Here is a 15,787-nt window from a genome sequence, read left to right on the forward strand (position 1 = left end):
CAAGGTAATGGCCGAAATGATGATTCTTCTGCGAAGAAGAGGCGTATTAATTATCCCTTACTTGGACGATCTCCTGATAAGGGCAAGGTCCAGAGAACGGAGGACGGAGTAGCACTAACCCAACTAGTGCTGCAACAACACGGGTGGATTCTGAATTTTCCAAAATCTCAGTTGACCCCGACGACACGTCTGCTGTTCCTGGGAATGATTCTGGACACGGTTCAGAAAAAGGTGTTTCTTCCGGAGGAGAAAGCCAGGGAGTTATCCGAACTTGTCAGGAACCTCCTAAAACCAGGGAAAGTGTCTGTGCATCAATGCACAAGAGTCCTGGGAAAGATGGTGGCTTCTTACGAAGCGATTCCATTCGGCAGATTCCACGCACGAACTTTTCAGTGGGATCTGCTGGACAAATGGTCCGGATCACATCTGCAGATGCATCAGCGGATAACCTTATCGCCACAGACAAGGGTGTCAATTCTGTGGTGGTTGCAGAGTGCTCATCTGTTAGAGGGCCGCAGATTCGGCATACAGGACTGGGTCCTGGTGACCACGGATGCCAGTCTGAGAGGCTGGGGAGCGGTCACACAGGGAAGAAACTTCCAGGGAGTATGGTCAAGCCTGGAAATGTCTCTTCACATAAATATACTGGAGCTAAGAGCGATTTACAATGCTCTAAGTCTGGCAAAACCCCTGCTTCAGGGTCAGCCGGTGTTGATCCAGTCGGACAACATCACGGCAGTCGCCCACGTAAACAGACAGGGCGGCACAAGAAGCAGGACAGCAATGGCAGAAGCTGCAAGGATTCTTCGCTGGGCGGAAGATCATGTGATAGCACTGTCAGCAGTATTCATTCCGGGAGTGGACAACTGGGAAGCAGACTTTCTCAGCAGACACGATCTACACCCGGGAGAGTGGGGACTTCATCCAGAAGTCTTCCACATGATTGTAAACCGTTGGGAAAAACCAATGGTGGATATGATGGCGTCCCGCCTCAACAAAAAACTGGACAGGTATTGCGCCAGGTCAAGAGACCCTCAGGCAATAGCTGTGGACGCTCTGGTAACACCGTGGGTGTTCCAGTCAGTGTATGTGTTCCCTCCTCTGCCTCTCATACCAAAAGTACTGAGAATTATACGGCAAAAGGGAGTAAGAACGATACTAGTGGCTCCGGATTGGCCAAGAAGAACTTGGTACCCGGAACTTCAAGAGATGCTCACGGAGGATCCGTGGCCTCTACCTCTAAGACGGGACCTGCTTCAGCAGGGACCGTGTCTATTCCAAGACTTACCGCGGCTGCGTTTGACGGCATGGCGGTTGAACGCCGAATTCTAAGGGAAAAAGGCATTCCGGAAGAGGTCATTCCTACACTGGTAAAAGCCAGGAAGGAGGTGACTGCACAACATTATCACCGCATTTGGAGAAAATATGTTGCGTGGTGTGAGGCCAGGAAGGCCCCCACGGAGGAATTTCAACTGGGTCGATTCCTACATTTCCTGCAAACAGGATTGTCTATGGGCCTCAAATTGGGGTCCATTAAGGTTCAAATTTCGGCCCTGTCGATTTTCTTCCAGAAAGAATTGGCTTCAGTTCCTGAAGTCCAGACTTTTGTAAAAGGAGTACTACATATACAGCCCCCGGTTGTGCCCCCAGTGGCACCGTGGGATCTTAATGTAGTCTTGGATTTTCTCAAATCCCATTGGTTTGAGCCGCTCAAATCGGTGGAGTTGAAGTATCTTACATGGAAAGTAACCATGTTACTGGCCTTGGCTTCAGCCAGGAGAGTATCAGAATTGGCGGCTTTATCATATAAGAGCCCATATCTGATTTTCCATACGGACAGGGCAGAACTGCGGACGCGTCCTCATTTTCTGCCTAAGGTGGTGTCAGCGTTTCACCTGAACCAGCCTATTGTGGTGCCTGCGGCTACTAACGATTTGGAGGATTCCAAGTTGTTGGACGTGGTCCGGGCATTGAAAATATATATTTCAAGAACGGCGGGAGTCAGAAAGTCTGACTCACTGTTTATATTGTATGCACCCAACAAGATGGGTGCTCCTGCTTCTAAGCAGACGATTGCTCGTTGGATTTGTAGCACAATTCAACTTGCACATTCTGTGGCAGGCTTGCCACAACCTAAATCTGTCAAGGCCCATTCCACAAGGAAAGTGGGCTCATCCTGGGCGGCTGCCCGGGTGGTCTCGGCATTACAACTCTGCCGAGCTGCTACTTGGTCAGGGGCAAACACGTTTGCAAAATTCTACAAATTTGATACCCTGGCTGGGGAGGACCTTGAGTTCTCTCATTCGGTGCTGCAGAGTCATCCGCACTCTCCCGCCCGTTTGGGAGCTTTGGTATAATCCCTATGGTCCTGACGGAGTCCCCAGCATCCACTTAGGACGTTAGAGAAAATAAGAATTTACTTACCGATAATTCTATTTCTCGTAGTCCGTAGTGGATGCTGGGCGCCCATCCCAAGTGCGGATTGTCTGCAATACTTGTACATAGTTATTGTTACAAACAAATTCGGGTTGTTATTGTTGTGAGCCGTCTGTTCAGAGGCTCCTACGTTTGTCATACTGTTAACTGGGTTCAGATCACAAGTTATACGGTGTGATTGGTGTGGCTGGTATGAGTCTTACCCGGGATTCAATATCCTTCCTTATTGTGTACGCTCGTCCGGGCACCATATCCTAACTGAGGCTTGGAGGAGGGTCATAGGGGGAGGAGCCAGTACACACCACCTAATCCTAAAGCTTTATTTTTGTGCCCTGTCTCCTGCGGAGCCGCTATTCCCCATGGTCCTGACGGAGTCCCCAGCATCCACTACGGACTACGAGAAATAGAATTATCGGTAAGTAAATTCTTATTTTTTCTCTATTTCCATTGTGGTTGTTCCACCCAAACAGCTACTTACAGTAGACATTTGTTTTTACATTTTGCTTTGGCTACAGTTCACCATATTATAATATCAGTTCTTGGGGAAGTTCGTTATGGGAGGTCAACAATAACTACGTCCACAATTAATATACAGACATGACCATGCCGGCAGTGGGGTTTCCGTCACGTGTGTAGCGCTGCTTATTTTGACTGTGCAGGTATTCTAACTGTAAACATGCTAACCAGGATGTTGGATGGTAACTGGCATCATCAGACCTCCGCTTTGCTGGAAGATCAAGCCTGATCTTGTTCTGTTACTTACTGTATATGATCCAGTTAGGCACTAATACTGGCACTCACTGGCATTGGTGTCACTGTGTGTGGTTAGCTATATGTTTGGCCTAGATTACTTCTTCATTAAGTATTTTTAGTAGAAAGGATTATCTAGAATGATGACCGAATAATATGGGAATATGCACCTAATGTCATCGGAGTCTTAGAAAAAGGAAAAAACAAACTCTAATATAATGTGTTTATATCGCTCACAGTAGCTTTGCATGATTAGACATGGTGCCTATAATTATCACTATATTAATACAGCTGATCAGATTCAGAGTATTTCATAAGAAGGAGTTAAAACTGTTTCAGAGTCTAGACACTTTATTACACCATAGGAAATAGAATAGAAATACAAAATTCATTTATCTAAAGAATAAGAGTATACGGTCAGAACAATCTACTGTATCGGTTTCCTTAAAGGGGAGTTAAAATTTTGTACAGCCCCTTCTTAAAACCAATGTTGACATACAGATGTAGCTATGCTCATCTTTGCTGCGATGCAGTATGCTGCAACACTGCTTTCTGCATGGCGTGCCAGGCTGCGACCTCCGGCTGCAAATAGTCATAGCCTGGTGCAGCATGCCGTGATGCAACATGCCGCATTGCAGTAAGATGAGCATGGCTACATCTGTATGCTCCTAGGATCCCACGCTATCTGAAATAGGCTAGTTGAAATGTGATGTCAGAGGATTTATTTCTCTAGTACAGTATGTAAACGCCAGGAACACTGCATTACAAATATGCCGTGTTCCATTTTTGCTGTGATCATGTGGACAAGAACCTATTGAAGTAGTTACTGGACTCTGGATTGGTCCTATAGGCTGTCATTGACAATGGTGGAGTATAGATAGTGATTCTGACGCAGCATAGATGTCTCGTTTAATACATTATTATAGCCATTTGATAATACTGCATTTCTAGAATGGCTACTTACAGATTACTTGCATGTGCTGTAGAAAATAAGAATTGGACTGCCGAGTTTTGTTTATTTAATTTTTTGCTGTTTTTAATTCACAGTTTCTCCTAACGGTATTGGAGACATTGCAGAACATCCGATTTCTACATGCTTAAATAAAAGTGATTTTGCTGTGGCCTGCTTGATACTACGTAGTGGTGGAGATCCAGAGAGAATATCCATCACACAAGGAGACACTCCTCTGCATGCTGTAGTTTCCATTGCCTTGAATAACCAAGGTGAATCTCCATAAGCTTACGTATCATCTTTACAGGTTCCGGCTTCAGATAAAGTAAATTCAGCATTTCTTTTAGTTAGCATTTGCATAACCAATGTACAAACCTGTAAATGGAGGTGGCATAGAAACCATTATTATTACAGTACATCCACTGATGTTTGCGCTTAGGTTGGGGACATTGTTTTGTGTTGGTTTCACTGTTTTGTTTTTTTTACCATGAAACTAAACTAAAATCCATTGACCGCCCAGTAATCAAGCTCAAGAACCCATTAACGACCACATGTCAAAAAACATTCAAATTGAAAAGCAGTCACTGTCGTTTGCACAGCCAATCAGCTCCTCATTGTCATTTTTCAAACACAGCCTGTGACATTGCAGTTAGGAAGCTGGTTGGCTGGTCATTTAACACTCTTTATCCATCTCTTATTAAGGCTTAATACTTTCGGGCCATAGTACTTTACTAACTTAGCTTCCTTAAACTTGTACATTACTAGAATTTACTACAGGAATAGAGGAATCTCTTTTCTGAGATGCCACACCAGTTAAAACTATTAATGTATTCACAAGACAGTGAATGTGTGTTCCCATCATTTAGGGAGCGAGTCATGTTCCTCTACTTTAACACATTCCTCTAATTGTCTCTGTAGGAACACATTGGCCCCTTCCTTCCATAGTAAGACATTCCCTCCTCACTTCTATAGTATCATATTTCCTCCTTACTTCTAAAATATAACATTCCCTCCCCCACTTCTATAGTATCACATTCCCTCCCCCACTTCTATAGTATCATATTCCCTCCTCGCTTCTATAGTATCACATTCCCTCCCCGCTTCTATAGTATCACATTTCCTCCCCGCTTCTATAGTATCACATTCCCTCCCAGGCTTCTGTGGCATCACATTCCCTTCCCGCTTCTATAGTAACACATTCCCTTCCCGCTTCTATAGTATCACATTCCCTTCCTGCTTCTATAGTATCACATTCCCTTCCCGCTTCTATAGTATCACATTCCCTCCCCCACTTCTATAGTAAGACATTCCCTCCTCGCTTCTATAGTATCACATTCCCTCCCCACTTCTATAGTATCACATTCCCTCCCTGCTTCTATAGTATCACATTCCCTCCCCGCTTCTATAGTATCACATTCCCTCCCTGCTTCTATAGTATCACATTCCCTCCCCGCTTCTATAGTATCACATTCCCTTCCCGCTTCTATAGTATCACATTCCCTTCCCACTTCTATAGTATCACATACCCTTCCTGCTTCTATAGTATCACATTCCCTTCCCGCTTCTATAGTATCACATTCCCTCCCCCACTTCTATAGTAAGACATTCCCTCCTCGCTTCTATAGTATCACATTCCCTCCCCACTTCTATAGTATCACATTCCCTCCCTGCTTCTATAGTATCACATTCCCTCCCCGCTTCTATAGTATCACATTCCCTTCCCGCTTCTATAGTATCACATTCCCTCCCCACTTCTATAGTATCACATTCCCTTCCCGCTTCTATAGTAACACATTCCCTTCCCGCTTCTATAGTATCACATACCCTTCCTGCTTCTATAGTATCACGTTCCCTCCCCACTTCTATAGTAACACATTCCCTCCCCGCTTCTATAGTATCACATTCCCTCATCACTTCTATAGCATCACATTCCCTCCCCGCTTCTATAATATCACATTCCCTCCCCGCTTCTATAGTATCACATTCCCTTCCTGCTTCTATAGTATCACATTCCATTCCCGCTTCTATAGTATCACATTCCCTCCCCCACTTCTATAGTAAGACATTCCCTCCTCGCTTCTATAGTATCACATTCCCTCCCCACTTCTATAGTATCACATTCCCTCCCTGCTTCTATAGTATCACATTCCCTCCCCGCTTCTATAGTATCACATTCCCTTCCCGCTTCTATAATATCACATTCCCTCCCCACTTCTATAGTATCACATTCCCTCCCCCACTTCTATAGTAAGACATTCCCTCCTCGCTTCTATAGTATCACATTCCCTCCCCACTTCTATAGTATCACATTCCCTCCCTGCTTCTATAGTATCACATTCCCTCCCCGCTTCTATAGTATCACATTCCCTTCCCGCTTCTATAATATCACATTCCCTCCCCACTTCTATAGTATCACATTCCCTTCCCGCTTCTATAGTAACACATTCCCTTCCCGCTTCTATAGTAACACATTCCCTTCCCGCTTCTATAGTATCACATACCCTTCCTGCTTCTATAGTATCACGTTCCCTTCCCGCTTCTATAGTATCACATTCCCTCCCCCACTTCTATAGTAAGACATTCCCTCCCCACTTCTATAGCATCACATTCCCTCCCCGCTTCTATAATATCACATTCCCTCCCCGCTTCTATAGTATCACATTCCCTTCCTGCTTCTATAGTATCACATTCCATTCCCGCTTCTATAGTATCACATACCCTTCCTGCTTCTATAGTATCACATTCCATTCCCGCTTCTATAGTATCACATTCCCTCCCCCACTTCTATAGTAAGACATTCCCTCCTCGCTTCTATAGTATCACATTCCCTCCCCACTTCTATAGTATCACATTCCCTCCCTGCTTCTATAGTATCACATTCCCTCCCCGCTTCTATAGTATCACATTCCCTTCCCGCTTCTATAGTATCACATTCCCTCCCCGCTTCTATAGTATCACATTCCCTTCCCGCTTCTATAGTAACACATTCCCTTCCCGCTTCTATAGTAACACATTCCCTTCCCGCTTCTATAGTATCACATACCCTTCCTGCTTCTATAGTATCACGTTCCCTTCCCGCTTCTATAGTATCACATTCCCTCCCCCACTTCTATAGTAAGACATTCCCTCCCCACTTCTATAGTATCACATTCCCTCCCTGCTTCTATAGTATCACATTCCCTCCCCGCTTCTATAGTATCACATTCCCTTCCCGCTTCTATAGTATCACATTCCCTCCCCACTTCTATAGTAAGACATTCCCTCCTCGCTTCTATAGTAATACATTCCCTCCTCACTTCTATATTATCTCTTTTACTCCTCGCTTCTATAGTATCACATTCCCTTCCTGCTTCTATAGTATCACATTCCCTCTCCGCTTCTATAGTATCACATTCCCTTCCTGCTTCTATAGTATCACATTCCCTCCCCACTTCTAAAGTAACACATTCCCTCCCCGCTTCTATAGTAATACATTCCCTCCTCGCTTCTATATTATCTCTTTTACTCCTCGCTTCTATAGTATCACATTCCCTTCCTGCTTCTATAGTATCACATTCCCTCTCCGCTTCTATAGTATCACATTCCCTTCCTGCTTCTATAGTATCACATTCCCTTCCTGCTTCTATAGTATCACATTCCCTTCCCGCTTCTATAGTATCACATTCCCTTCCCGCTTCTATAGTATCACATTCCCTCCCCACTTCTATAGTATCACATTCCCTTCCCGCTTCTATAGTATCACATTCCCTTCCCGCTTCTATAGTATCACATACCCTTCCTGCTTCTATAGTATCACGATCCCTCCCCACTTCTAAAGTAACACATTCCCTCCCCGCTTCTATAGTAACACATTCCCTCCTCGCTTCTATATTATCTCTTTTACTCCTCGCTTCTATAGTATCACATTCCCTTCCTGCTTCTATAGTATCACATTCCCTCTCCGCTTCTATAGTATCACATTCCCTTCCTGCTTCTATAGTATCACATTCCCTCCCCGCTTCTATAGTATCACATTCCCTCCCCACTTCTATAGTATCACATTCCCTTCCTGCTTCTATAGTATCACATTCCCTTCCTGCTTCTATAGTATCACATTCCCTTCCCGCTTCTATAGTATCACATTCCCTTCCCGCTTCTATAGTATCACATTCCCTCCCCACTTCTATAGTATCACATTCCCTTCCCGCTTCTATAGTATCACATTCCCTTCCCGCTTCTATAGTATCACATACCCTTCCTGCTTCTATAGTATCACGTTCCCTCCCCACTTCTAAAGTAACACATTCCCTCCCCGCTTCTATAGTAACACATTCCCTCCTCGCTTCTATATTATCTCTTTTACTCCTCGCTTCTATAGTATCACATTCCCTTCCTGCTTCTATAGTATCACATTCCCTCTCCGCTTCTATAGTATCACATTCCCTTCCTGCTTCTATAGTATCACATTCCCTTCCTGCTTCTATAGTATCACATTCCCTTCCCGCTTCTATAGTATCACATTCCCTTCCCGCTTCTATAGTATCACATTCCCTCCCCACTTCTATAGTATCACATTCCCTTCCCGCTTCTATAGTATCACATTCCCTTCCCGCTTCTATAGTATCACATACCCTTCCTGCTTCTATAGTATCACGTTCCCTCCCCACTTCTAAAGTAACACATTCCCTCCCCGCTTCTATAGTAACACATTCCCTCCTCGCTTCTATATTATCTCTTTTACTCCTCGCTTCTATAGTATCACATTCCCTTCCTGCTTCTATAGTATCACATTCCCTCTCCGCTTCTATAGTATCACATTCCCTTCCTGCTTCTATAGTATCACATTCCCTCCCCGCTTCTATAGTATCACATTCCCTCCCCACTTCTATAGTATCACATTCCCTTCCTGCTTCTATAGTATCACATTCCCTTCCTGCTTCTATAGTATCACATTCCCTTCCCGCTTCTATAGTATCACATTCCCTTCCCGCTTCTATAGTATCACATTCCCTCCCCACTTCTATAGTATCACATTCCCTTCCCGCTTCTATAGTATCACATTCCCTTCCCGCTTCTATAGTATCACATACCCTTCCTGCTTCTATAGTATCACGTTCCCTCCCCACTTCTAAAGTAACACATTCCCTCCCCGCTTCTATAGTAACACATTACCTCCTCGCTTCTATATTATCTCTTTTACTCCTCGCTTCTATAGTATCACATTCCCTTCCTGCTTCTATAGTATCACATTCCCTCTCCGCTTCTATAGTATCACATTCCCTTCCTGCTTCTATAGTATCACATTCCCTCCCCGCTTCTATAGTATCACATTCCCTCCCCACTTCTATAGTATCACATTCCCTCCCCGCTTCTATAGTATCACATTCCCTTCCTGCTTCTATAGTATCACATACCCTCCCCGCTTCTATAGTAATACATTCCCTCCTCGCTTCTATAGTAACACATTCCCTCCTCGCTTCTATATTATCTCTTTTACTCCTCGCTTCTATAGTATCACATTCCCTTCCTGCTTCTATAGTATCACATTCCCTTCCCGCTTCTATAGTATCACATTCCCTTCCCGCTTCTATAGTATCACATACCCTCCCCGCTTCTATAGTATCACATACCCTCCCCGCTTCTATAGTAATACATTCCCTTCCTGCTTCTATAGTATCACATTCCCTCTCCGCTTCTATAGTATCACATTCCCTCCCCGCTTCTATAGTATCACATTCCCTTCCTGCTTCTATAGTATCACATACCCTCCCCGCTTCTATAGTAATACATTCCCTCCTCGCTTCTATATTATCTCTTTTACTCCTCGCTTCTATAGTATCACATTCCCTCCCCACTTCTATAGTATCACATTCCCTTCCTGCTTCTATAGTATCACATTCCCTCTCCGCTTCTATAGTATCACATTCCCTCCCCGCTTCTTTAGTATCACATTCCCTCTCCGCTTCATTAGTATCACATTCCATCTGCGCTTCTATAGTATCACATTCCCTCATCACTTCTATAGTAACACATTCCCTCCATACTTCAATTCTCAGTTCTGTAATAACACCCTTCATCAGCTCTATAGTAACACACATACCATCCTTAACGCATTTCCTCCTTACGTCTGTAGTCATAACCTCCATCAGCTCTACATTAACACATACCCTCATCACTTCTGTAGTAACACATTCCAACCTCTCAATTCTGTAGTAATACATTCCATCAGCTTTATAGTAACACATTCCCCCGCAGTAACAAAGGGACAGTCTGGCAGGGAAACAAAGTGAAGCTTATTGATTCTGTTGTGCTGCTGGACTGTCCGCACTACCAACTGCAAAAGTCTTGCTGTGGTGATAGATACCCATAGCATCAGTGCAATGCAGGATAGATGCAAAGGGATCAGTGATGCTGGGATAGAAATATTACAGTACTATTTCTGTCCTGGTGTCCCAGGTCTCTTCATATGTTTCCTATTTCCCATGGGCAGCAAAAAAGCTTACCTTAGTGTACCATTAGTATACTGTATGTCCAGCCCATGTTGATCAGATTATTATAAATGTGTTTTCTACTTGAATAAATAAACATCATGAAAGGTTAAATACACTCACAATATGGGAAGTACCACTTTCAAACATTTTAAATAAAGTTCCTTTGTTTTGTATAAATGTCCTACTATTATTGCAAGGTTCCAGAAATGGAGAGATTGCATTCCCACCACCTCTGGAGAGTAACCCACGCCAAGATAAAGATGGCTTTATTACAGCCAAGTAATTGGGGTACCTTCCTAATTATTAGTAATGCATCAGTGTGAGGGTATCAGGTTCTCCACAAAGATATACGATTAAGGTTCATATGGTGCTACCAACTGGTTTGGTTAAGGATATATTATCAAATCCCCATAGTGAGAGGTCAAGAAAAGGAAACCAGTTATGACTAGGGTGCACACAACCCAACTTATAATGTATATAACGTTTTATTACGGGTTTATTGAAGCTCTCCTGTATTAATATTGTCCAATGGAGGCTTAAATGCCCACACATGTAGGGACTAATCGTCTTTTATTGTTTGACGAGCGAAGTATTAAAATCAAGAAAATGTGAAAAAACAAATATGTGAATAAAGGTTAAAAACACTTAGCAGATGTGTCCATTCCTTAAATTCTTGTGTGTGCTTTCTTATCTACACATTCATGAACGCGAAGGTTGAGGCTAAATGAGGTACTGTATCAGCACTGACTCAATTGATCTAGTTTATGATCGCCCCATAAGTCGAATGATCTGTGAAATGATAAAGCTGGTCTCTCACAGTGAGAGAATACGGCAATACACTATTTAAGTGATAATCCACAGTCTTGGTAATACATGTATCTAGTTTGTTGCAATATATATTCAGTGCCACTGACAAACTGTCCAGCTTATAGTGCCCTGAGGAAGCCTATTCAGAGCGAAATGCGCATTGGTAGCTGCACCATATGTACTACATACTTAATCTCTATGAACCCATAAACTGTGAAAATAATTTATTTGATGTATCTTACTGTGAATGAACACTCGAACGCTATGATAGCCTCAGTTTTGAATGTGTGATCCATCTCTACCTGCCGCCATGGTCTTTATATCAGTGCTGCTAGGATATCGAGGAAACACTAATAAATGCACTACATACTTAACCCCTTAAGATATGTCACCAGTGCACCAATACAATTTGGACAGGTGACAAACTGATTGATGTGTATCACCTATAATCATGCTGATGTAGTGATATATACTAGTGGAAATAGGAGATAGAATACGGATCAGTCGATACCTGTCAGCACAGGTAACATATATTATATGCTGGTGTAGTGATTTATATTAGTGCCGATAGGAGACTTTGTACGGATCAATCAATACTTGTCAGCATATCACACACATCAGCAAATATACAAAAAGACTCTCATATATATCGTTAGTGGCACAATTAATACGGTTACCGTGCACAATAATCAATTATGACTAGTATGCAGTGTGATACTATACGACACATGTCAGTGTCTTCAGAACGCCTATAGCGTGTGCTTATCTCATACTGAGAATCAAACATTACTGAGGACACAATACAGGACACTGCATATCAGTATCCCTATAAGGTTTAACCTTGGCTGTATGCACAACGCATATTAAGTGCTCTCAAGATACGTGGTGATAAATGTACCACATATTTAATCCCTTAAAACATATACCACCAGTGTATGAATACAACTTGTACAGGTGATAAACTGATTGATGTGTATCACTCACAATTATGTTGGTGTAGTACTGAGTGTCTTAATATATGCACTGATATGTGACAATTTCTCTTAAATCATCATTGCTACATTAGCGTTCACAACTATATTATACACTCGCATCAATTAATCTAAATTGTATTTCTTTTCAACTGCTTATTATTCTATATATATATATATATATACCGGTGCAATGTCTGATTTTCATATGTAGGTGCACTACTACTGGAATTATATCATCTTTCATGCTGCAGATACTTGTTTTAGTTTGCTGAGCAGCTGACAAATTTTATTCTATGTTTATACACTAGCATTACCTAGGCTCTTTCACATGTATCCGTTACTAGTTGCCAGTCAGTAACAGTGTTTCTATATTGTAACATTTCAATATAACTGGACAGTTTGTCAGTGGCACTGAATCTATATTACAACAAACTAGATACATGTATTACCAAGACTGTGGATTATCACTTAAATAGTGTATTGCAGTATTCTCTCACTGTGAGAGACCAGCTTTATCATTTCACAGATCATTCGACTTATGGGGCGATCATAAACTAGATCAATTGAGTCAGTGCTGATACAGTACCTCATTTAGCCTCAGCCTTCGGGAACATGAATGTGTAGATAAGAAAGCACACACAAGAATTTAAGGAATGGACACATCTGCGAACTGTTTTTAACCTTTATTCACATATTTGTTTTTTTCTCATCTTTCTCTTTCATCCACTAGGGGACACTGGAACAGTCGTATACAGTAGGGGTGTGAAACTTGCAACCGGAGGTGTGGCACAATCTAAAATTAGCATTGTCTGCACAGCCGGCTCCTCCCCCTTCACATCCCTCCTCCCTCAGTTTGAAAAATTGTGCCTAGGAGGTACAGGCACAGAAGGGAGCTCCTGCTCCATTACAGAAAATCAGGCTGCGTCAACCTAATGAAAAGGGGGACAAAAGCCTTTAGATTAGAGAGAAAATGATCCCAGATAAAGGGATCTGCATCTCTCTATGAAAAATCCGGAGCACAGAGTCAGCATTTCCAGGGTTCAGTGAGTACTGTTGGTTAATATGGGCCTTAGATAGAAAAGCAGAGGCTAATAGCAGACTCCTTCCAATCCCCACAACATGAGGGTTAAAGATTTTATTATCTGGCCAGTGTGCACGCTGCTGCCTCCAGGCTTCCTATAACTTAAGCCCTGGCAGGTTAGCAGTGCAGCTCCCCTGGCGCTCCCCTTTCTTTTGTATACTCAGCGCAGGCTTAAACACCCCCTGGCCGGCGCCCGCTCCCTCTGCGTGTCAGCTCCCCCACCCGCCCCCACCTCTACAGACGGAGGGCTGAGGGAGACACTGCGTGGCAGTCAGCGGCGGCATACAGCGGGAGCGCCTTGACCTCCCTCCGCACGCTGAAATGGTCTCTCGTCCTCTCCCGCCGCCAGCGGAGGGCTGAGGGAGACACAGCTCGCCTGTCTGCGGCAGCATCACCGCACACTACGGGGCACTTGGGAAGTGAGTCCACCTCACACCGCCCGCTCAGATGGTCTCTCGTCCCCTCCCGCCGCCAGCGGAGGGCTGAGGGAGATGACAAAGGGGGAAAGGAATAGAAACAGATCTTCTTGCTAGTTAGTCCGGCCTGGGGCAGTCGTAAAGGGGGGAGAGTGACCGCTAGGGAGACAGAGAGCTTTAGTAATATCTATTTATTAAATATAATGGCGGCCATTTTTAAAACTGAATAGAGGCGCCAAAAGGGCTCTCTCAGGCGTTAGAGCAGAGGGAGGGGTTATTATAATAGAGCATTACTCCCTCTACTGGACATTTGTATTTAGGACTCTGCTGCAGTGGATTTGTAATGTATTATAACAGGCATTTTTATGCTTTGGATTTTCAAGGGACTTCTAAACAAAAGATCCCGATGAAATGATGGGAACGACTGGATCACAACCCCGACCTCAGAACTGAAATACAGTTGGGTGTGCGAGGGTTGCAGTGAGGCTGGTGATATTATTATTATTATTAATTTTTATTTTTTGTTTGTGTGTAGTATATAGAAAGATCCAGCTAGGTGAATCCAGTGTACCTTTACTCCCATCACCCGTTACGGTCTTTCTGTTCTTATTATAAAGGGGGAAAGCACTGAGGAGCATTCTATGGGGTACGGCTTCAAATGTCAAAAGCTCTTACCAAGAACACTAAGACTTATTACGTTTGCACAAAATGTAGTAAGATAAACACAAGGGGGCGGCTCCCGGGTATGCGTTGCCTGTTTAGTTAAGGGCGCCCAACACGGGAGAAAGGCTCCGCCAAGGTCATGGGAGCAAGCCCTGACAGGTATTTCAAAGGAAATGTCAGAATCCCGCAAACAGCAGTCGGAAAGGGCAGATGGATTCTCAAGGCCTGTGGAGGAATTTCTGATTTAAATTCATCCCTCCTGCGCAAGCATTAAAAAATGCGAGCAAGGCGATTAAGAGAACCCTCCTCATCTTACTCGAGGGAGGAAGAGGGTCTTATTATAGATAAAAAGGCAAGATAATTAAGTCTGCCTTAGATAAGGAGTTTAAATTCCCATATAGAAGCGGTTATGGAAACCCTACACTTCAGGGAGTAAGAAGTTAAGGATCCAGAGAGTTTTCGATTTCTTCGTATTCCACAAATCGTTGCCAGTAGTGCTCCCTATTCCTCAAACTCTCCAGACTCAGATGGCGGATGCTTGGAAGCAACCTGATAAACACTTAAATGCCAAGGAGGTTTGCAGTTAATAATCCTTTATCAAAAAGTGTAATGGTTAAATGGGAGGTGCCGCCTATTGTGGATTTTCAAAGAAGGCAATGTCACCTAGGCCTAGCGTGACCGCCTTAAAGGATATGTTGGAACGCACACTGCATCAAAAGCAATTTTTGTACCAGCACATTGTCACATGGGCTGGGAGTAAAAAGGTAGCATGGTGGAGGTTTCTCAGTACGCAGAGCATATTCGAGAATCAGCGACTTATATGTGCCAGGCTTCAAAGGACGCTAATAAAATAACATCCCGCATCTCGGTCCCTGCCATTTCGGCTAGAGGAATTTTATAGCTCAGAGAATGGAGATGTTATTTGGTCCTGAGTTAGACAAGTGGATTTCGCAGGCAACTGCACTGAAATCTACTTTTCTACCTACTTGTTCCTCGAGAACCACTTCACACGTTAGAGGAGGTTACTCAGGACCAGTGTTTTAAATTCGTTCATTCACTGTCGTACCGTGCCAGAAGAGGTTTTGAAGCAACAGACTCGTGGAACCAGAGGTAGAAGTCGTTCACAGTCAACACCCAGAAAGCAGAACAAACCTGCTGACAAACCCATGGCATGACAGTCTCCCTGCTCAACTGGGGTCCCCCTTGGTGGGCGCAGTGTTGGAGGGTCTTCGGGACGC

The 15,787-nt window shown here is 43.6% G+C and overlaps 1 protein-coding gene across 5 annotated transcripts in view; it reads left to right on the plus strand.

Moving 5' to 3' along the window:
* TRANK1 (tetratricopeptide repeat and ankyrin repeat containing 1) overlaps positions 1-15,787 on the plus strand; it is a 417,569-nt gene that overhangs the window by 250,528 nt on the left and 151,254 nt on the right. For 4 of the 5 annotated variants that reach the window (XM_063922607.1, XM_063922605.1, XM_063922608.1 and 1 more), the window contains exon 13: positions 4,234-4,410. In XM_063922607.1, coding sequence (XP_063778677.1) covers positions 4,234-4,410 — 177 coding nt within the window. Of the gene's footprint in view, positions 1-4,233; positions 4,464-15,787 lie in introns of those variants that run through there. The other variant, XM_063922609.1, reaches the window with a different exon arrangement.

This window comes from Pseudophryne corroboree, chromosome 5, assembly GCF_028390025.1.
Source record: "Pseudophryne corroboree isolate aPseCor3 chromosome 5, aPseCor3.hap2, whole genome shotgun sequence".
NCBI lineage: Eukaryota > Metazoa > Chordata > Amphibia > Anura > Myobatrachidae > Pseudophryne > Pseudophryne corroboree.